The sequence below is a fragment of the Pollicipes pollicipes genome, unplaced genomic scaffold (assembly GCF_011947565.3).
Source record: "Pollicipes pollicipes isolate AB1234 unplaced genomic scaffold, Ppol_2.1 Scaffold_4002;HRSCAF=4701_pilon_pilon_pilon, whole genome shotgun sequence".
Taxonomy (NCBI): Eukaryota; Metazoa; Arthropoda; class Thecostraca; order Pollicipedomorpha; family Pollicipedidae; genus Pollicipes; species Pollicipes pollicipes.
This window is the reverse complement of record NW_023596420.1, coordinates 39,750,526-39,773,087: the sequence shown is the minus strand read 5'-3', so window position 1 is coordinate 39,773,087 and position 22,562 is coordinate 39,750,526. Positions and strand designations below refer to the sequence as shown.

At 53.3% G+C, this 22,562-nt stretch overlaps 1 protein-coding gene across 1 annotated transcript in view; it reads right to left on the bottom strand.

Moving 5' to 3' along the window:
• The window catches only part of LOC119094487 (uncharacterized), a 50,709-nt gene extending 37,831 nt beyond the window's left edge, over nucleotides 1-12,878 (bottom strand). The window contains exon 1 of the mRNA XM_037217545.1: nucleotides 12,588-12,878. Within this exon, the coding sequence (XP_037073440.1) occupies nucleotides 12,588-12,822 (235 nt within the window). The 5' untranslated portion in view covers nucleotides 12,823-12,878. The remainder of the gene's footprint in view (nucleotides 1-12,587) is intronic.
• Between the last annotated feature and the right edge of the window lie 9,684 nt (nucleotides 12,879-22,562).

Genomic DNA, 22,562 nt, shown 5'->3' with positions numbered 1-22,562 from the left:
TTCAACAGCCCCATCCCGACGCGTGCCAGGTCGCTGCCGTGCCTCTCGCCACACTGCCAGCGCCACCAGCACGCGAGGCGGGCTGGAGCGCGCTCTTCCGGCCGCCTCCCGCAGCCCCGTTCCCACCGTGAGCGGGCGCAGTACGCGGCCAAACGGCCGTCCGGCAGCGCGCGGTGGTGAGCGCGGGTCACGGGTCACGCCGCCCGCGGCGGTACACGGCACGGGTGCTCCGCGGTCATCACGGCACGGGAGCTGAGGTCATCGGGGAAGATGGGGTGGGGTCACCAGCGTTTGACCTGGTTGAGAGGTCGCGAGGTATCAAGTCATGTGGAGTGTGACGGGAGGTGACGTTCGTTTGGTCGAGTTTTGACAGCTGGGGAGGTTTGTGCTCGCAGGCTACGGAGCTTGCTGGTGTCAGACGGTGCATGCTCCGCCGCGTCATGGGGACCAGGAGCTCAAGTCATCGGGACGCGGGGTGCGGGGTGACACACCCTTGACGAGATCATCAGATCCGGGAGCCCGCGGGTCACGAGCCTGTGCATCGTGAGGTCACCGGGACTCGCCAGGTCACAAGGTGAAACCGAATACCGGTGTCGGACACAGACGAACATCCTTCCTGCCCACACAGACACGCGTGGCCCAGTGCGAGCCGGAGAGGGGGGGGGGGAGGGGGGCGCCATGATGCGGCTAAGACTGCCAGGAGCAGCGGAGCGGCCGGCGACGTTTACGCCAGCCGTGACCGGCGTGACCCCGGACATCGGGGCCAGCGCGGTCGGTCGTGCTGCTGCGGCATCCCGCGCACCGCGGGAGCCGTCAGACGCAAGCGATCGGTTCTCAGATCGTGCGCGGGGAACCGCGTGTCAAGGCCAGCACAGACGGAAGCGCATGCTCTAGAGACATAGCAAAACAACTGCGGCGTTCGTGAGGCTTTCTAATTACTGACACCCCCTGTGGGAAGGCTGTTTCCAGAGCAATTATACGGCGGCGTTTAACACCGGCGGGCGGTTGCACGCCCTTTGAAAAACACTTGACGGTGACCATCGTTGTATCGTGTGGCTGATTGGCACGTCGGCACTGGCTGGCTTCGCCAAGGCAGCTGATCAGCAAGACAGCTCGCACGCCGCGTCTGAAGGCTGGTACACTGAACACCTGACAGTGCTACGGTAAACAATTTTGTCTACATGGAAACACAGCTGTAGCCAGAAATCCCGACAAGAGAGAAAATCACGCTGAATATAACTGCGGTCAATGGGTATTTGTGCCTTAAAATGATTGCACAGGCGACATTAGAATTGCAAGGCCATGGTTTCGTCGTTCTCGACAACAGCTTCGTGGCACGTTTACCATATTGTCCAGAGACCTCTCGAGTGGAATATTTTTCCGGCGAATAGGCGAAAATTTCACCACTTGCCGCCTCGCCATGTCCTTACATAACACGTTAAAAACATCAATGCCTACTTTTTGGCGAGCAAGAAGGGGGACAGCTATCTCACTGTTGATCCAGGTGGAGCACGCAGAAAGGAATACAGTTTTATATGTTGTTCTGGTAGGGGTCACAGAGACAGAAAGCTAGTCAAATTTTATTAAAGGGAGTGTTCCACATTTATGTGGGGTTTTGAACTGATATAGCCATCGTGAAGACCTTTCAGCCCTGTTCACAATCCCGCGCTTCTTGAAACCTGAGTCCCTCTAAGTTTCTGAGCTATACGCCCGTGAAGATTGGGAAAGGTGTATAAGGGAAAGTATTTCAAAGACACCTTAACATTAATGTCATAATAACGTCATTGAAATCCTACTATTCCATAAGCCATGCGGCAGTCAACGTCAAGAAAAATATAATTGTCGAGACGTTCATTTCTGGCGTTCGTAGGCGAGATTTCCAGGTACAACGGCGGTCAATTGGCTCTCATCATCTCATCTCACCACCAATATTGTGCAAGGCGCAATAACGTAATCAAATCATGCCGCATCGAACAGCATATTCACTAAACAGAGAATTGTGCTGTTTAGAACAGTATTTTCCACTTAAAAAGCACACCAATAGTCAGAAGTGGGCTTATTTCATAATATCTGAGCTGGCATCAATAGCTTCAGATGTGAGACGTTCCCCTTAAGGTCCGGTTTACGTCTGCCGAGGTGGGAAACACCATTTTAATTGCATCAATTGCACCCCAAAGCTGGCTGTGTCGGCTCCACCTCACAGCACCTCAAACACCAAACTAAATGCGTTAATTTGATGCGGAATGACGTTAGATGCGGATGTGCTGCCGAGCTCAACACCAGGTGTGAATGGGGCATGTCTCCGAATTACTCATTTCAATAGCAGCCGCGTTAAACTCGTCCTGAATGTGAACGTGAGCGTTTGTCCTAAATGTCTGCTGCGAAAATGGTCGTGATATTTGTTCAATCTCTCAAGCAGGCACATGCAAAATGTCTCATAGGGCTTGCTCCATTCAAACCTGGAAAATACAGCGTCGTAGTAAGTATATCTGTGGGCGTTGGACCCCACGCTACAACGTACATACTTGAAAGAATGGTCCGCTCAAAACAAGCTGGCTTATGCGTGGCACAGGTGCCAGGCTTTAAAACAAGTCCAGCTGTGTCCCCTGGTGAGCGGACAGCCGCCTGGCCTCAACTGGCAAGCCCATTCTGCTAGCTTCAGTCTCATAGCAATGCGCTGACCTTAACAACCACACAGATAAGCCAACAGCTGCGCGGTCCTCGGTCCGAGCGGGCACCCCTTCCTGGCGCCGCCCCGCGCGCCATGCCGGCACCGGCTCTGCGCCGTCCTCGGTCCGAGCCGGCACCCCTTCCTGGCGCCTCCCCGCGCGCCATTTCGGCACCGACTCTGCGCCGTCCTCGGTCCGAGCGGGCACCCCTTCCTGGCGCCGCCCCCGCACACCATGCCGGGACCGACTCCACGGCCTCCGCCGCACAGGGCGGCCCGTTTGCATACGTGCACGGCTATCAGTGTTCGCCGGCGCTGGCGGTCACCCTCAGCCTTGGAGCCGCCCCGAGGAGAAGCGGCGCGTCTACCCCACACCTGGTCTGACTGCCCCCGCGGTGGTGGGGTGCGGGGGGGGGGGGGGAGAGTGGCAGCATTGAGCGACGCTTGGCAGCAGGCTGGGCGCCCGTGTATGATGAGTGCCTGCAGCGTAGGGGCACGGAACTTGTCGTGGCGAGTTACGGGGTCCGTGCAGCTGCTTTGTTGTGGATGCCAAAGGAGGTCATGGTAATGTGCGACAGTATATGGTTCTGATGCATCATGCATGTATGCTTGGAGGAAGCTCATGATGATAGCGGATCTAAATCGAAAACATTTCTTTAAATTGACGAGGTAAGCATTCGCCAAGCAGTACTTTGAAATTCTCGCATCCCAACGTTTTTTAAAGACCTCTACCAAAAACGAAACATTTCAGGGACGAACTGCAGCTAATGCATCTATCTCCAAGAGCAACAATGGCATCTCCAATGCGGCCGCCAGGTACGGCAGCTTAGCCCACTTTCCTCGGGCAGGCTCATCAAGAATACGCCAGTCATCCGTGCGACAAAAGGCCTACGTATCTCTGAATAAAAACAACACAGCCAGACTCGACCAGAACATGCTGAAAGACAACGCGCCCGCGAGGCCCATCTCGGAGCACGCTCCACCTTCCACTTCGCAAGCCCTTCAATCTCGCTAGCTTCCTCGGCACACATCGTTCCGCTGGTCAAAACGGTCCGCGACCAGCAACCAGAGCGTGACAACGGTTACAAGCCTCTGACCTGCTGGCAGGCCGGCCGGGGCCGATCGGAGGGTCAAAGCCCGCCCCGCCACCTCGCCAGCCCGCTATGTTTGTCATTCACAAGAGCGCGCCGAGTGGGAAGCGGAGACCGCCGGGGACCGAGCGGCATGCGCCGGACAGCTCACGTCCGCCGGCGCGGCGGCGTCACCGTATCTGGCCCGGCGTCAACACGCCATCCGCCGCCGCACGGAAATGACGGTTTCCGGGACAGGAGTCGCCGCGGATCGCGACGACAGCAAACCGAGGGCCGGGCGGCGTCTGGTCCGTGTTGCCGGACGCTCGGGGTCGAGTGGCGCTGTGGATTGAGGGCTGAGCTTCCCGGCCGGAGGTGCCCGCCCGCCCTACGTCGCGTGTTGGAATTTGACGTGGGCGAGCATTTCGCCGATTCGAGTCGTAACTCCACTGGGCGCGGGTGGCGGCCATTCAATGTAGCTGCACGCTCGTAACTCAGAAGTCATTCGTATAGCGCAGCAATGATGTCACCAGCTCAAAGTTGTCGCGAAGCCCAGCTAGGTCGAAAACAAATTGCATGCCACTGAGTCCTACGTAAACTGGGCTAACTGATGGACGCCGGCAATTGAATGACGCCAAACATGGCGACGAGAGGAAACCGTGCCTGTGGATCGGTGGTGTCATCATATTTAGAGGACTTCTCACTAAATCAGCCGCAATGTTTTGTATTATTTTCCCTGCCCCTCCTGGCGCCTTGCTATGACACCTTCAATGCACTTCGGCACCCATCTATGTTCGCGACGCTCAAGATCTAAGTGTGTCGTGGCGGCGCTGACGTCCTTCGTATCCGTCGGAAAAGTTGCGCCCGCCATCAGCTCAGCCGTCTGCACCGCCAGGCGTTTATCCCGAGCCTAACTCCCCACGTACCGGACACGGCTCCCCAGCCGTGCGCCGCGTGCGGGGTCGACGTAACAACAGAGATTACATGAACGGTAATTGAAGGGTAAATCACTGCCATGCCAACATCAGGCTATTCGGTCCGGAGCAGCTTCCCACTATTAGGCGTCGGCGCTTCAGCAGGCAGCGCGTTATGGCACCTTTCCCATGCCGGTGCCTGCAGGAGGCGGAAGCAAACATTCCTGAGTCGAACTTACGGGAAGGAGGGCCCCCATTAACTCCCATCCCATCCTGCGCACGCTGGTCATTGGGAACTAATGACAGGGAACTTAAAAAACGGCATGCAAGATCATCGTTTCCTCGTGAAAAATTGTTATCAGATGCTAAGCCCTCACCAGTTTTTATGCTTCACGCAGTTTAATCGTTGCGTTCCATTGAAAGATCTCGCAGAGAAACATTAATGACTTAAGATAAAATTGGCTTGCCAACAATGTAACATGCAGAGGTACATGTTTCATGAAGACGAATGCGCTGGTCGGCAGCGGTGCTCCCAACTGTCGTCTGCATTCGTCCGCAGGATGCAACCACCGTGTGCAGCGAAACTCTTGGTTGTCAAACTTGGGAAACATGGAATGTATCATGCGGCCGGAGCCATCGGCTGGCACCGGATTCGAGAACACACGCGTCATGAGATGTTCCATAAATTGTCATTAGTCACGCATATGTAGGCACCACATGAATGCATCATCAACGAAGTGGGAGAACAACGGTGTGCAATACATGCTTTCAAATGTGAAATATCACGCATAATGTGCACATCACGGGTGTTCCACATTGCTTTTTAACTATGTTCTGACTTGCAATGCATTCTACCATCCATTCTAACAGACCAGTGAGGACTCTTCCCATCCAGCTCGTCTAATCAAGCTATTTATCCTCCTCAGCCTATGATCTTTTCCAGTCCTATTTATAAGCGGACAGGCTCGGAAAAACTTCTCCACAGCCTTTTTCTGGCTCGACCTTGAGTCAACACCGCTCCGCCACCGCCGGAGGGTTTGTGATGTCACCGCTGGGCGACACCGCCCCCAACTGTCCGCCTCCCGGGTCACGAGGGTCACGGTCAGATCACCGCAAATGAGCAGGGACGGACCGTCGGCGCATGATGGGGCTCAGGAGCGCGCCTGGTCATCACCATGCTTGGGGGGGGGGGGGGGTAGCGAAGGGAGGGGGAAGGAGTTGTTTCCCTGAGCGTACGATCAGCTTTGGGTTCGTATTTCATGTTCGGAATGTCGGGAACTGATCGCAAGACGCGGCATGGGTTTGTGCTCGAAGTCGGGGACCAAAACGACATTACATTCGATAGACGCCTCTGCGGATGAGGCAGCGCCATCAAATCTACTAGACGCCAGCGTGCAACGAGGCTGAGTGGCATAACGCGTACTGCTATCGATTTATTCGGCGTCCCATCGCTATAAGGAACCAAGCTGCCCGCGCTGTTGCAATAACTGCGCTGCGCAGTTATTGCCATTGCAGGTCTGCTTACACTGCGATTCTGCACGACATCCGCGAGCAGACTTACCACAGTGAATCTTACACCCAGCCCCCAACGGCCCGCAGCGTGGTCTGCATCCCACGCCAAGTGACCAAGTGGCGAGTGAAACCCACGTTGTGCCTTGAGCGATGTTTTTTGCGTGCCGTCTCAGGTCTCTGACCATCCCCGACGTCTCTGTGTGAGACACTGCTCCGCTCTGACGGGACCGCACCGTTGGCCACTCTCTCGCGCAGCCTCCACGTCCGCGCGGCCAGAAGTGGGGCGCAGTCGAGCTCTCCCGCCCTCAGATCGTCCTCTTTTCCGGGCTCGCGAGCCACATCGCTCTTTTGAATAGCACCGGGCGGACAGCTGGATGGAATGCGTTGTGCGCGCCACCCGGCCGTGAAAGATGCCCACGTGTGTAATTTTTCACGACGGAGACAGAGTGATTTTTCGTTTGGGTTTGGTTCTCTGCATGTAAGACGGTGGAGGTTTGCGGTTTTTATTCGGTATGTTTGTTGTGGATTAGTGAATTTGTATTGTAGTTCTGTTCTGGTCCATAGCGACCATTTATTCGTGAAAGGAGACGGCTCCGTTGCCCTTGCACAGTTCACATGAAGAGATCCGCGCGCTCCTCACGACGCCCCTCTAGTGGCCCTGATGGGAAGCGCCCCCTGAGGATGCGAATGGAAAGTCCCCAGTGTACTGGAGGAACAGCACGCTCCGATCACCCCTCTTTGCCCTCGTGGTGTACGTGACACCGACTGCGCCGCACCAAGCGCCGACCGTTCCCTCACGCGAGACTTCTCCCGAGACTCGCCTCCACCCATGCAGGGCCCCGCGGATCACGATGTTCGCTCTATCCATCACCGGCGGGACAGCGAGCAGGGCCGAAAAACGGCCGCGCACGCGTCCAGCTGGCCGCCCGCCCGCGCCCCGGCACGTGACGGGGCGGCTAAGACGGCCATCACTGTCGGTCCGAATCAGGCGCTGTTACTGGCCGGGCGGACGAGCGGGACGCCGTCTCAATTCGGTTCAATCGGGCGGCTGCCGGCCAACAAACCGTCTCTGGACGCCGTAAAGGAGCCGCTGCACCGGCCCGGCCGACGCCGGCAGCGTCCGTGCTGCTGGAGCACGCGGTGTCTTCGGCCCGCGGCAGGGACGGCCCGCGGCAGCTGCAGTCCACTGAGGGTACGGCAGGTATGGCCTGCTGCAGTTTCATGCAGCGTGCGGTTGTAGCCTGGATTGGAGTGAGTAAGCTGTGGGGCTTATCGGTCACATCTGCATGCGTGTGGCTGGGCTGGGCTGGGCTGCAGTGCAGACTCTGGCCTTGGTCATGCGCAGCAAGCCGTGCTGTGCACGCGGAGAGCACGGCACGGCACGGCACGGCACGGCCAGCTCGGCAACGAAGGTCTTACGGGGCTTCCGCCGAGGGCGCAGAGATTTGTAAGCAGGCAACGTTTGGGAGGGGAGACATGTAACGCGACCGGTTATTTCGAAAGCTGAGGTGGTTAAAACCTTCACCGCGTGCGATTTCGCCATGTTCCTCTCCCAGAAATGTTTACCGTGTCAGCGGTCAGTGAATATTCCGGGCAACACTTCATCCTCCGATCAATTTCGTCTTTCATCCTTGTGGACGAAGTCACGGTGAAACAGTTCGTATTTCTCTGAAGGCAAATGCTTCTCCTGAACGCCCGGCCACGTCAAACTATAGGGAGCTCTTAAGGACAAAGCAACTTATAAAAAGTCACCATGAATCGCGGGAGTGGTAAAACAACTGCGGAATAAAACAAGTTATGATAGCTCACACAGCCGATTGTCTCCAAACACGCAACACTTGTTGACTTTTTCCGCAACTGCCCACGCCACACGGTTACACGGCACCCATTCCTGTAGAATTATACGCCAACACGGCACTTAACATTTCCGATCTCCAGTAGCGGCGGCAACATGTCACAACTTCCCTGAACTCTAGCTCCTCATTCACTTTCCCAGAACGGAGTACGCGGTTTCATAACGGCTCCAATGACCCACATATCTGGAGGCCGTCTCCGCTGTGGTAACCGGAAACGTTGGGAGACGGCGCCGCATCCGGCCAGACCTTGGCCCGCCCCCGACACGACAACCCATCTGCGCACCCGATGACTCGCCGACGCTCGAGACGGACCCGAGCCCGTGTCACGTGACTCCCGGCGGAATCAAGGTCACCATGCCCAAATATGGAGCGGCGCCCGACGCGGCGTGGGGCCGGCGGCGGTGGCCGCAGCGGGGAGAGACAGCTCCAGCTGGCGAGAGGACCCGAGCTCCAAGGGGAGTCTGAAGAGTTTGAGCTAAGTCTGTGGGCGGACGATAATCGTCCACCGTCCCGCCGCCGGCGGATGATTGTCAAGCGCGGGTCGGTGGCAGCACATTGGTCCAACCCGAGGGATTTGCGACGTCATCCAAGGCCAACTGAGTAGTGCCATTCAGGACGAGAGATACCCATTGTCGAGTGAAACGCCTTCCAACGACAGCGGGACCTCGACGTCCACGAAGGCTCGCGCGGACGCGGCTGCCTGGAAAGGCCTCTGGTCTCGCAGGGAAACACTGAGAGTGCGGTTTCGCCCCGCTGGATCTCAGACAAGACTGCCGTAAATGGTAGGATTTATTGATACTGAACAGTGGCCACTCAGCGTCAAAGGATTCTAGGAATGGTTGTTGCGGGCAGGGAACGTTTCGATCCGGTTTTCCACATTGGAGAGCATGCATGTCAGCATCTTCGTAAAGGCAAATTCACGACCAAGCAAGTGAATGAAGTCATCGTTTCTTAATGCAGAAGACTCACTGGTTCAACTTGGATTCGTTCATATGTAGCTGCCCTAGGGGCGGTTCTCCTTCAGCTGCGATCCCGCAAGCGACGGGGTAGCCACATACAAGCCGTGCCCCATAGTCACCTGACAATGGGGCCGATATTTCCGGCAGGGAGTGCGGTGAGGCCCCGTTCCCGAGCACAACCAAAAATACTGAAATATGACGCATAACTTAAGGAAACAGCCAAGACACAGATAACATGTGGCGGATTTTCCACAAGCGGCGAACATTTACTTCCAACCATAGCAGGCAACAGAGCGACCATCCCCAACGAAGCACAGCGGACCACACTGCCGTCTCAACGAGGTCTGTCGTCTGCATACAGCGGCCGCGTGACACGCTGCTGACCCGCCGCCAGGTGGCAGCAGTGAGCCCCGCCGGCGCGGCGCGGCCGGCGCAAAACCGGGACGGGTGACCCGGCCGGGCCAAGTTGCCGCGCGGGAGCCCGTCTCGGCCGGCCCCCGCCGACCTTTGACACATTTACCGCGCCGACCGGGCGCGCGTGCCGCCGACCGGAGGAGGTCGCCCTGGCCGGCTCCGGTCGGCTGCGGGGCAAGCTGTTGGGGATTCAGGCTCAGCACGGCGACGCGGCGTCATGCCAGCAGATACAGGGGGTGGGGGACTTATGCACAGCACGAGCTAGGCTGCGGGGTCCGACACCAGGAACATGTATCATGAGTTTGTCAAGTGCGTGTGACAGCAGCAACACCGTTGGTCGCCACCCATGCACCCTCACAGACGGATATGACCGCCGGCAACCGCTATGCCAGATCTTCAGTCGTTCGGTTCGCTGTTCCACCCGGACACCCAAATGTGACACGTGCAGATGCGCGGTGGGATACCACGAAGGGCTACAATACGAGTGTAATTGACGCATATCCAAACCTCCTGCGTAGTCCTCGTATCCACATACAGCTGCTGAGCAATGCCTCCTTTCAAAGTACGACTCAAGTGGCTGCCAATCGCTCCCGTAACCGGCCTTTACCGGGCGGCCATGACTCGTCAGAGGATGGCCACCCAGAGGTCGTGCGGAGGTTACCAGCTGGCCCGTGTCGGGACGCGTTGCCATAAAACCTCGCCTATGACTCAGGCGAGCCCGTGGGCGCGGCTGAGGACTCGACGCCGCGGCGGTACGCCGACCAAGCGGAGGAGTCCAGGAACGGCCGATGACTAGGCAAGAGCGGCCTCGGCCAGGGCGTGGGAGTCAGCAGACAGATTCATACGGAGTCCGTGCGGGCGAGGCTGGGTCGGCCCACACAGGGGCGTACGCAAGCTCAAATGAGAGGTGATTCTGAACCCAGCGTCAATAAGAGGTCCCTACCCACGCCGATCTCAAGGACAGTTTCAAAATGACGGGCATCCGTGGATTTTAACGCTGGGCACGCACACATACGTTGTCTCTTATTCCAAACACGATAGAATCACCGCATTAAGCAGTTCTCCCATTCGGCCGATGGACGTGATGATTCCGGGTTTTCTGGCCAATCAACTGCGCCCTGCCATGCAGCGCCCATCTCCCGCAGGTGGTCAGCACATTCTCCAAAACATATCGATGAGCACCAGCCACCACGCCTGAAGAGCACACAGTGAAGCTGCACACAGTCAACACTCACACGCCCATGGTCTTCGCTGGGGCCGAGAAGGCGAGTCACAGCACGACCCCTCCTCTCCACCCGTGACAGGCGGAACACGACCCAATCGGCAGCTAATCTGGCGATTGTTCTGCCCCGAGCCGCCACGGATGAATATTGATGGGCTGGTCACCCACGAACGGTCCTGGCCGGGGCCACCCGGTAAGTGTCGCTCTTTAGTTCCGATCTGATGATCGGCTCGGGGGCAATGATAGTTTCGTAAGGGCATGCGTAATGCGCTTCGAAGTGGTGGTCGCGGATCAGAGAGCCCATGCCTGCAGATATGTAGTATAAGGGCGCTTCGATTATTTTCAGGGTTAGGACAGTAATAATCGATGGTTTCGCATTCTTGGCACAGCGACGGAGTTTGATTCTGTGCCATTTGACTTTGGTCGACTGATTGCTACCACAAGTGTCCGAAAAGGCGGCCAGGTCGCGACTAAGAAGAACGGGGGGGGGGGGGGTCTCGGTGTTCAAGCGTGCGTAGGTCACGGCTGACTTGGTTCCGAGGCTACCATTTGAGTCGGCATCATAGTTAGCATGACATACTTCTCCATGTGTTCGTGTTTGACACCAGTGTCGTGTTTGTCCGCGGTCACCCATCATCAAGGTCATACACCATCACTGCCTCGGCCGCCGGCCCGCCGGACCAGATGGTCGGCCCCCCCCCCCCCCCCGACCAGTGCCGAGAGTTTGCACTGCCACCGGCCCTGACAGCCGAGCGCCTGATCATGTTCGACTGAGACATGACTTCGTCAGTGGTGCAGGACGTAACATCGAGCATCTGGGCGAGCATACTACGCCCCTACGAGCATGTAATGGGTCGAAGTTACGGCCGCGCGCGTGCGCGGCCACTCGCGCCGTAAACGGACGGCCTTGGCTGTCATGTGGCTGCGGCGTTCCAATCAGTCGCATTAACCAAGTGACAGACCGCGAACTCAGCCCGCGCGCTGTCTCGTAAACCGGTTAAAAAGGCGACTAAGTACTGAAGCAAGCCGACGTATGCTCAGCACTGTGGACAGCGCACCTGAGTGCTCGTGCGCGTTAGGACAATAGCTTTGGTTAGGTGATCCACGAGCTGCGCAGTAGCCAGCTGCGAGTCTCAGGGGCCGTGCGTCAGAGCTCACCCGTGTCTCTGACCTCCCGTCCCTGGTACCAGCCACCGCCAAGTCGGCCTAGCGGGCGGGACAGGGCTGAGGGGAGACTCTATTGTGAGAGTTGTTCGCCCGTCTCATCCCCCGTCGCGCCGGCGGTTTCTATGACGTCAGCCGAGTCTTGACGGACTCTGTGACGTCAGCCGAGTCTTGACGGGAGCAAAGGCGTAGTCGACATTCCAGCACGTCGCGCCCCGCACCGACGGCGTGACGTCAATCCTCTCGGACTCACTTCACGGCCGAACTGCAGCTGCCATTTACGTGGCGGCCGCCCGGGCGGCCCCACGGCGGCCGAGCTCGTTTGCTGGAGACGGCGGTTAGGGCTGTGGGGGATGAGCTGGGACTGCGACCGAGGGGCTCCGAACGGGCGCCGTGTCGGAGCTTGGGGTAGTGCAAACTGCAGGCTAATAGCCAACTTACGGTGAAAAAGCCTGACTTCCGAAGCTCCCCTGTCTTCTGTCAAACACCAAGAGGCTGCATGGGCGCGAAATACAATTTATAAGGCGGTTAACTAATGTCCTACTCTTATCCACCCCTGCTATTCAGGATTTTTTTAAAAAAGAGAGGGAGGCCCGGCGAAGCTCGGTGAATACGCTTCACGCCAATTTTTAGCTTTCTGTCGGGAGTTATTTATCGCAAAAATACGGGTCTAGGGGGAGGGGAGGGGCAAGAACGGGCCCGGAATCCCTCGACGACGCCCCTGCTGCTTCCTCAGGAACACGGTAGAAGCACCAGGTCAGGGGAGTGACAGGACGCCTCCAGTACGCCGTGTCAGCCGGGTGCTCACCTATGCAGACACCGGCGATGCCGCAGTCCAGCGTCTCGGCGCACGGCCGGTCGCCGTCGTTGCACGGCTCGCCCAGCTGCCGGCCGCAGGCAAGGCAACACTTGCAGTCGGGCCTCGCCCGAAGCAGCGCCCCCTCCGCGCACTCGGTCTGGGTAGCGTTCCTCTCGCAGCACTCGCAGGCGAGGGTCGCGGGCAGCACGGCGGCCAGCGCGGCCAGCAGCGCCCACCACCGCATCGTGTCACAGGCTCAGGTCACGGGTGCGCACACACGGTCAGCGGCCTCACCGCATCGCAGAGCGCGCTCGCCAAGACTGAGCGCCGCGAGCAGGCCGGACTGCGACGGCCGCACAAGCGGCTAGCCCTATTGACCGGCGCGGCCGCGCGGTGGCAGCACCGGGCGCCGGTGGGGCATCGTAAGTACCAAAATAAAAGTGAAAACGGCGGCGAGTGACCTCTATCGACTGAAATAGAAGAGCGCTGCTCACCTGGGGCCGTTAGAGTCGAAACTTCGCTGTGATCATGGCTTTATATAGCCCCAGAGCAGGATGCAGAGTCCTTCGCACGGAATATACTGCAGATCGGAATGTGCGAGCATAATAGGCCCTCGTGCGCCCCGTGCAGTCGTTAACGGGCATTCAGGCATGCGCAGATGGGCTCAAAGCTGCGATGGAGGCGTTATGGAGTCTAATATACAGAAGACCTACCCTTTACGTCAGAACATCCTGGACATCCGCCCAACTGCACTCTTTCTCGCTTCATGCTGCATGCTTGCGACGCCCCGTATGTCCAAGACAGGCTGCATGTGCCGGCTGCGAGCGTGCCCAAGTACCCCCTGGTGGGGGCCTCGTCCGAGCACCGAGCGCAAACCTCGAACAGGGGTCCCTCTGTGGGTTAACACGTGCTCGGGTGGGGTGGTGGGTCAAATTGACCCCCCCCCCCCCCACCCGAGCGAAGGGCACCTAGTCGGCCACCCGTGCGCGTGTTAAGCCTCGACGAATGGACCTCAGTTGCGTGACATTATGCCCACCATTATCCATTCCCCTCATCCCATAACCATGAAATGGTCATGACTGGCTGAAAGGGTTCTAATCCAAGCATCGAAATAACCCAAACAACTTGGAACTTCAGCTTCTGACAGACTTTGACTGAGTGCTGTAGGCAACACCCAACCTCAACCGGCATTTGAGCACCGCGCTGTGGTTATGTTGTCAAACCGACCCTCTTGCTTTTCATCTGTCCTTCTTTTCTCGTTTACCGTTTCATTCCGAATCCTCGCAGCATCCCGTTTCTCCGAGATGAGCTGCGTACATCAGCCGTGAACGGGCTGAAGAGCCCCACGAGGAGAGCCTCGCTGGAGCGCCCGTGCAAACCCCCAAAACAACTTCCCGATGGCCAGTCTTACCCATTCACTCACCTCTCTCCCTCCCCCATACCTCAGTCCTGAAATGGTCATTGTTTGTCGAAGAAACTCTGATCCTAGCCAAACCAAACCAGCGAGGCCTGCTGGGTGGGCGCGCTGCGCTCGTCGTCAGCTATAAAGTGGCCTTCAACTGCCCTGACGGGAATCACGCCCCAACACCAACACCAACCACGAAGTCGGGTCTCTGCGGCTGGTGGGATTCGGTAGCAGACAACCAACAATGACTGATATTTCTTCCTCGCACTTACTTTTCTCCGCAGTCCCGTGCATCCAGAATGGTTAGTACTGACGGAAATCCTCTAACCTAACAAAGCCAAAAGGCCTCTCCGATGCACTGACCCTCCTGTATCCCGCATCCCATCGCCCTGCCGGAATATGAAGCGACCTTCAGTAACGAGTCGACGTAGATGTCGCCCCCGGGCTAGGATTAATCAAACGATTCCCGATTCCTTGGCCAGCGCAAGCTAACCTTTTGTTCTTCGATCAGATTTGGGTACGCAGCAAAAGTGCTTTCAGTTATACGGTAAAGTTAGCGGACAAAACTGTCGTTTTTGGTCCAGCGATGCTCCTGGTGTGATCCGCGAAGCAACACTGTACAGTGAGAAGTGCGCCATCTGATGCGCCCTCAACAGTCGAGGCGTCAATGTTCCCGCCTGGTCTCAGAACATCCGACGGGCTGCAGTGACGTTAACGGCTGGCCGGTGCAAGGCGGCCCCAAAACCACCATGAACCTAGCAAAACAGCACAATTATGGCTGCAAAAGCCTTGAACTCAGAGACACGCCGCGTCGTCACTTCAGCAGGGAAGGATCATGCGGTACAGTGCCTGGAGCGAGATGAGGCCACATGAAGCACGTGCCGCTCTGTTCAAGCTAGGAGGGTACTGCGATCCAAGCGGCCAGACACAAAATAGCATCGAATGCTCTTTTTGATTGATGTACCATTCACGTTGCAATGGAAATAATTGTCTGAAATCTGAATCATTTACACCCGTCCACTTTTCCTGGAACGCCGTCTTTTCCAGGAAAGAGTCGTCTGCATGCGTCCTCGTAGAATGTTAGACAGTCTATGTGTTCAAGTCAGTCGGAGCGAGGACTGTCGGAGCAGAGAAAAACATGGTCTAACTTTCCTCGTAAAAGATTCTTGGAAACTGAAGGTCGTACCGTACCCGTCTGGGAGCCAAAACGGGAGTTTCGGAGCGTTCCACGAGATCATGATGTGAGAAAGAAGGCGCCAGACCAGACAACGTATGATTCAGCGGTCAGATAAGTAATGTGTGCTGGGCTTGATTAACGCACACCATATGGGAATCAGCCGCATCCGACCAGGCCTCCCTGCAGCGCTCTAAAACAGATGGCATGCTGACGAGATGAATCGCCACAAGCGTCCACAATACGAGATAGACTGGCCACGGCTGACTTGAAAGGACCTCGGCGGGACAAATGCTCGTATAGCGAGGCAACAAGTGATGCTCAGCAAGTGATGTGCAAATGCGGGTTTTGGACCGGGGTCACAATCAAATCGCTTGTTTTCTGGACGCTTGCTGGTGGAGATAATTTTACATGATCCGGACGGACGTGTACCCGAGAGTCATAGAGAGCAAGTTGTACTTCATTATGTTGAAAGCCATTTCCTATCGGGTGGACCACACCATAGGCAAAGGAACATTTTAAAAAGTAGGGGTAAACTCTGAGTATACTTTAGAAGCTTTTTCTGGGGAGCGCAAGCCCTCCCCCCAAAAAAAGACCCAGGAGGGGAATAGAGATGGAGGTTATTATCCACCATTAACTCACAGAAAATATTTGAAAATAGCTAAATGTCATGGCTGCTATGCTGGATACACATTTACAACTACTTCTCACTAGTGCTCCGTCTTGACTCTTTGACTCTATGCCATTTGGCAGGTAAGGCTATCCAGCTTCCCAGGATCATTAGACCATTGCAACATTGCTTTCCCAAGGGAAGCGAAATTTCGCGATCGGGTAGGTATCTTGGGCCATGGACGAGGCATCTGCCTCCACAGAGTAGGTGCCAAAATACGACCTGGACATAGGCTGGTCAGATTATTGAATGCGAACCGATGAACCATAGTGTGCCCATAGTAAGTTTCCATACGCCTAAATCTCACGAGCTACTTTTGTAGAGATAAGATTTGTTGCAGCATTTTAGGCGGAAAAAAATCGAGAATCTTCAAATACTAACTGCCAAAAACAACGTGGCAAAGAGTCATAAAACTGGAGCTTTTCCTGTAAAAACCAAGCTACAGAATGAAGGCTCTTGTCTGAGCCCTGAATACCGTGTCTGAGCCCTGCTCCCGTCCGTCGTCGGAAGCCACTGCCTTGGCCCGGCCGTCACGAGCTACTTTTGTAGAGATAAGATTTGTTGCAGGATTTTAGGCGGAAACAAATTGAGAATCTTCAAATACTAACTGCCAAAAACAACGTGGCAAAGAGTCATAAAACTAGAGCTTTTCCTGTAAAAACCAAGCTACAGAATGAAAGCTCCTGTCTGAGCCCTGAATACCGTGTCTGATCCCTGCTCCCATCCGTCGTCGGAAGCCACTGCCTTGGCCCGGCCGTCTCCCCCTCCCCCCCCCCCCCCCCCCCCCAGGACACACCAAACTGGTCGTATGGCTACTTTGCTGCATATTTATGGGTCAGCACCACTACTAATTGGTATGTAAGGTATATATTTGACACCTGTACCAGTACCCTTTTCCGAAGTATGTTCACTCACACACCGACGCAGAAAGAAAATCGGGAAACAGCTTTCATTTGACGCGAATTGGTCCAACCGACATTCAATTGTTCTTCATTTAACTCAGCCGATTGATATGCTTTTACATGTACGCGGTGGCGAAGCCAGAGCCTTGCCAACGGCGGGGGCATAGGGCTGACGAAAGCCGGTCTGACAGTGCCCCCCCCCCCCGCCGCTCAAAGCAAAAGTCACCGGATATAGTTTACTTGTTAACAGGAACACAGTTTTCTTTGTTTATCGTAGTCAATACCTTGTTCCCAGAGCAGAAACAGAAACCGGAAGCTACCGCGAGATCAATCCTGTTTGTATTTTGAGGTCAATAAACTGCAGACATCAAGCGTTGAACGACCGCATAGAACAAACCACCGGCCCTCTCAATTTACAATTTTTCAGTGAACTCTTTCGGAACCGATGAAATTTAGAAGCTTTGTCAGAATTTATCTCGATTTCACAGACATATTAGGGACGCCGCGAATATGGAGTGCAGATCAAAATAAGTAAACAATGTGTATTAACATGGCCAAAACATGTTTGGCTGAGTTTGTTTAACATTCAGGCAGAGACGATTAGCCATACAAGTCATGCAACGCAGTTTTAAACTTGCGCGCTCGCAAATCTTAACAAAAAACCTCGACGACAGGTGCTGCAGTCTCCATAGGCCACGCAGTTTCGAGCCAGCGGCTAACACTAGGCCGTGACCAACGGGTGGACAAAAATATTGACGCTTCTGAAGGAAGTACCTTGGAGCACTCCAATCGATCAGTGATACAAATAATGTAACATATTTTTGAAGACGCGCGCTCGCAAATCTATGTAACAAAAATTTCGACGCCAGACGTTGCAGTCTCCAGAGACAGCACAGTTTCGGTCCAGCGCTTAACACCGAGCCGTGGCCAACAAGTGGACGAAAATGATGTCGCTTCTGGAAGAAATGCCTTTGAACGCTTTAGGACATGGAATCTTACATTCAGAAGGAAGTCTAGGCGTAGATTTCACCCGTGCGATTTTTAGATTGATGCTAAGAAATGAGTGCCCTTACAGCACTGCGAAGTGGTGCTGGAATGTGGTGGAGGAATTGGAAGTCTAAGGTTAGAATCACCATTTTTCTTGTTGCTGTAACTGCGGATTTGTCCTCTGAACAGATTGACATGGCGCCCGCCGCCTGGTATCACTCGCATTGGCCAACGCCATTCGGTTTTACGGAAGCTGGAACCCATGCCATCGCTGTCATTGCTCTCGATATTGCGGGCGCGCAAGCTTAAATATTTTTTACGTAAGTTGTTTCACTAGTCGGCTCTGCAAAATAATTGACGTTCTCAGGCAAACTTGGGATGGCCTGGCTCGTTTCTTTAACTTACTTCGACCCACTCTTTTTGACAATGATGAGACCCTATTTCCCTTCGGGCAAGGGGCCCCTTACGTGGAACACCAGAGACCTCAGCTCCCGGTGGAGGGCTAAAGGGCCATTCGGTCGCATCGCAAGGTGTTTCACGCCTGCTATTCTGGTAACACGGGACAGGATCCTCCGGTGGATCCGGAGGCCCTTAGAGGGATACATCATGTCACATATTGTTTCCCTCTCTGATGCGGGAGGCTTTCTGACCCACGCAGCTGGCCCCGGATCAATGCAGGACCTCTCATTGGAGCAGCGACATCCCTGATCGCCGCATATCGTTCAATAACTGTCACATATATTCCAGCTTCAGGTGCATTTTTGTCTTCTTAAGAGGTATTGGGGACCCCCTGAACGTAGATTGTAGATCTAAATGGAATCCCAAATTTGTATTGACATGACAAACCTATGCTCGTCTTAAGCCGTTACGCATTTAGCCTCAATTGATTAATGAGAACAATTATGTAACATCGTTTTGAGCATACACGCTCACAAATCTTGGAAAAAACAGACTCGACTCCCAGCGTTGCAGTTTCCAAAGGTCCCACGGCGTCGGTCACACGGCTGTGACATCAAACGACGACCAATGGGCAAACGAAAAAGATGACGCATCTTGAGGAAGATGGCTGGTGAACTAAGTCATTCGGCATGTAAGTTTGTGGTAGTAGAAAAATAAACTAAACGCAATTTAAATCTGGAAAAGTGGGGGAAGTTAACATTGCAGCCCCGCACCTTTCAGAGTGGGGGGGGGGGGGGCATGGTCCCCGGGCTCCCCTGTTTCTACACCCATGGATCATGCAGTTACGTAACCAAAGTACTTTGTGTACATGCGTGGTATGACGAATGTATAAATTTTGTTTTTGTATTCTATGCACAATATTTTACGGGCGAATGTTTGTGCTTACCCAACTTTCAATGTAATGTGTGAATTTTTTTTATCTGGACAAAGCTGAGACCAGTGCACATTCTTGCAAAATGCAGCATAGTGTTTCAAAGTGGAAGAAATGCTAGGATGGTGTTGACTGCTTTTTGTACTGAAAATGTGACCGTTGCAACGCAGGGGTCAGTTTCGTCTTACACCATGTTTCGCTAGACAATATGAGAGATAGTGCATGCAGGCTATCACTAGCGATGGTACACAGAGGTCGCCAATCACCATGCCTTCGATTGGTATATAAGCCGAGAACCCGGAGCGCATTAGGCTTTTCTTTAAGAGAATGTTTCACATCTGAAGATATTGAAGCAAGCACCAGATATGATGAAGCAGGCTCACTGATGGCTATCGATGGAAAAAACTTGTGTTTTTCAGCGGGAAAAGACTGTTCTACACAAAACAAGTTGCTTCTTGGTAAATGGTAGGCTTATTATCCGTTAATTATATTGTTACGAATTTTATTACTTACATAAAAGTCAATTATCATCAATCTTAAAAATGGTGTTTTAATCTTGCTAAATCAAGCTACAACACGTCATGGCTTGATTACGTCATCGTACCTTACATAATTTTAATTGAGAGCCAATTGACAGTCGTTATATCTGAAAATCGCGTTCATGAACACCACATATGAGCACATCGACAATTATATTGTTCTTTGCCTTGATCACCACACAGGTTACGGAATGACAAGATTTGTATGACGTTATTATCACGTCATGCAGACCAAGGTGACATGGATATACTCTTCCCTACATAGATTTTCCTATTTTCCCGGACGTGTGGCTCAGAAATTAGATAGGCTTAGGCCTTAAGTAGGGCAGGATCGTGAACAGCACCGAAAGGTCTCCAAAATGTTTTTCAGTTTGAACTCCCATATAAATGTGGAACACTCCCTTAACACGCGCCGGGTAGCCGGTACGATGCCCTTCGCTCGGCCTCGGGGTCAATTCAGCTCCCCTTGAGATCTCAGGAACTAAGAGAGCTGGGAACACCAAATTTACAGGGTATATTGACCTGAACCCGAGCTCACTTAGGGCAAAGTTTGAGGTTCCTAGATCATGACCTTCGGTTCAAATAAGGTAAAACAAGGTCAATCTCCAGGTTGGTGTCCAAAGTGCCCCCCCCGAACCCAGATGCTAGGTCACATGATCATTTAAAATCAGTGACCTTGTTTGACCTTTCAAAGGTCATGGTGACCAAAATCATGCAAGACTGCTTTGAGTTTTGTGTTTGAATAAGCGACAACGATTACGCTTGGCAGTATGTTCCTAAAAAAAATATTGACCTGGGTTATTTTAAGCCAGTGACCTATTCTGACTTTTGAAAAAAGCATAGAAGATGTATCATGCGGTGCCTGCCTTCAATAAATTCGAAATGAGCACCAAAAACTAGCCAAAAAAGTAAACACTACAGCAATAAAACAGATTGACTTTGACGTTGGTCTAACCTTTAAAACTGACGTTAGGTCAGTTTTAGGAATTTGTTCATTCAATTATTGCATTGCCTAAAAAAGTATCTCAGAGATGTATGGTCTGATCTAGCACTCCGCCGTTGCATCAGGTTAAACGATTCCCTAGATATTGACTTCACAGAATCCATGGCCTTACTTTGACCTGTCGTAGGTCAGTTAACTTACAAGGTTGATCTAAATTTTTAATGCCAAACAATCTGCTATTCAACTGTATACAGATAAGCAAAATTCAGCGAGGCTGTGCCGCGCAGTTCAAAAACTTTTCTGTAAAACCTTTGGGAGAAGGGTCAATTTGACCCCCATCCAAGCGCGTGTTAAGATATGTGAGTTAGTACATTCTATCCCGATTTTCCTCAATTAGACCCAGAACAAAGTCTGTCTTCCTTCTTTGCCTCAATATCCCTGGATCCCTGCTTAAAGAGCGTAAAGAATTATAACCATAACCTTCGTCCGAGACTGAATACATCAACGTAATCGCGGGACCCGGTTTAGGCAACATTGCATAAGTCACGCACGACTAGAAATGGCTAGATATCCGTTACGATGAACGGCGATGCATACTTGCAATTTTTATTCATCTGATGCTAAGTGCGAGTCATGAAAATGGTTTGGCTTAGTAGCCTTTATTTCAGGTATCCCTTAGCAATGTGGTGTACTGGGTGCTAGGACGTGAAAACCTGAATTCCCAGAACGTTCGTGGGCTTCGGGCAATTCTCGTGATGTCTGATGATTATGGCATGTAGTTTTCTAGCTCAACGCTCGGCATGATTTATCGTGAGCTTCCAACTTAATCGCTCGTTTTTCGCGCAGCCCTTAGCGTAGAACTGTGTGTGGGGTGTTGGGACGTGGGAACTTGGATGACGTGTGATTTTGGGCATCTTTTGGCATAGTGTCTACGCATATTTGGGTCATTGTCTGAATTCACGTATCTTGGTTTCTAAGAGTCAAACTGTTTGCTTAAATTTGCTCAACCTTTTTCGCTCGAGATGATAACTGCAGATTGAAACGTCAATTACTGCCCATATGCCCAATGCTTGTTCTGTAACGTCATTTAACCAGTATCTTCTGGTATATTAAAGGTAAAAAACTCAGCAAAAGAACTTGAGTTCGTAATGCCGAAAAACCAGAGATCGTAGGCGTTTCTTGCTAATATACTTTTGTTTTACAACGTGCGCAACACTGTCTTTCAATCCCAATGGTCAGGAAAATCACTGTCTCATCACAAAACATTCTAAAGCTATGAAACCCCAAAGTTTGCCCAGATTTGTAATCACCTGTTTCAGTATCCGCCACTTAAATAGTCTTGAGATGGAAACGCCAAACAATGCAGGAAAATAAAAAGCCGTTTTAAAATGAAGAAGCCAGCTCCAATGTACTGCGCACTGTTGGGCCCGTACGGGCGCCACTGATGTTTGCCATGTTTTTTCAGTCAAAAAGGTAGCTCTGACTGCAGCCCCCGTGTAGGACCAACTTCGTGCAAGCCAGTATAAACGATTTCCTCATCGCAGGAGCCGATTCCAACTGCACACCCAAGACTTGATATGTAATTCACATCGATTTCCCCAATGTGCATTATCGAAATAAATTCTGGAGAACAGTAATAGCTTCTGCATAATACTATTACGCATACTGAACTGAAAAGACATTACTTCTAGTTTAATATATTGACAGCAGTGTACAAATTAAGCTCGCTGACATAAGTGTCACTGTTTCGCTGCAAACTGTGATGCATCATGCCGTGTCAATATCGCTTAATGTACGCGTCAGATGCTTGAAGTTCTCGGCAAATCTACCCTAAATCGAGCCTGCCTCTAAAACGACGTCTAACAACGTCCACGATGAAAGTGCCACATGTATATACGTTCTCGCTGCCCAGCAGTGCTTAGCGTCTACTGGCCCTTCTTGCGCCACTGGGCTAGCCGAGGAACGGCGTGGTAATTACATTAGAAAGCGCTACTATGTTAGAAACACACAGGGGAATCAGTGGAAATAGGGCGT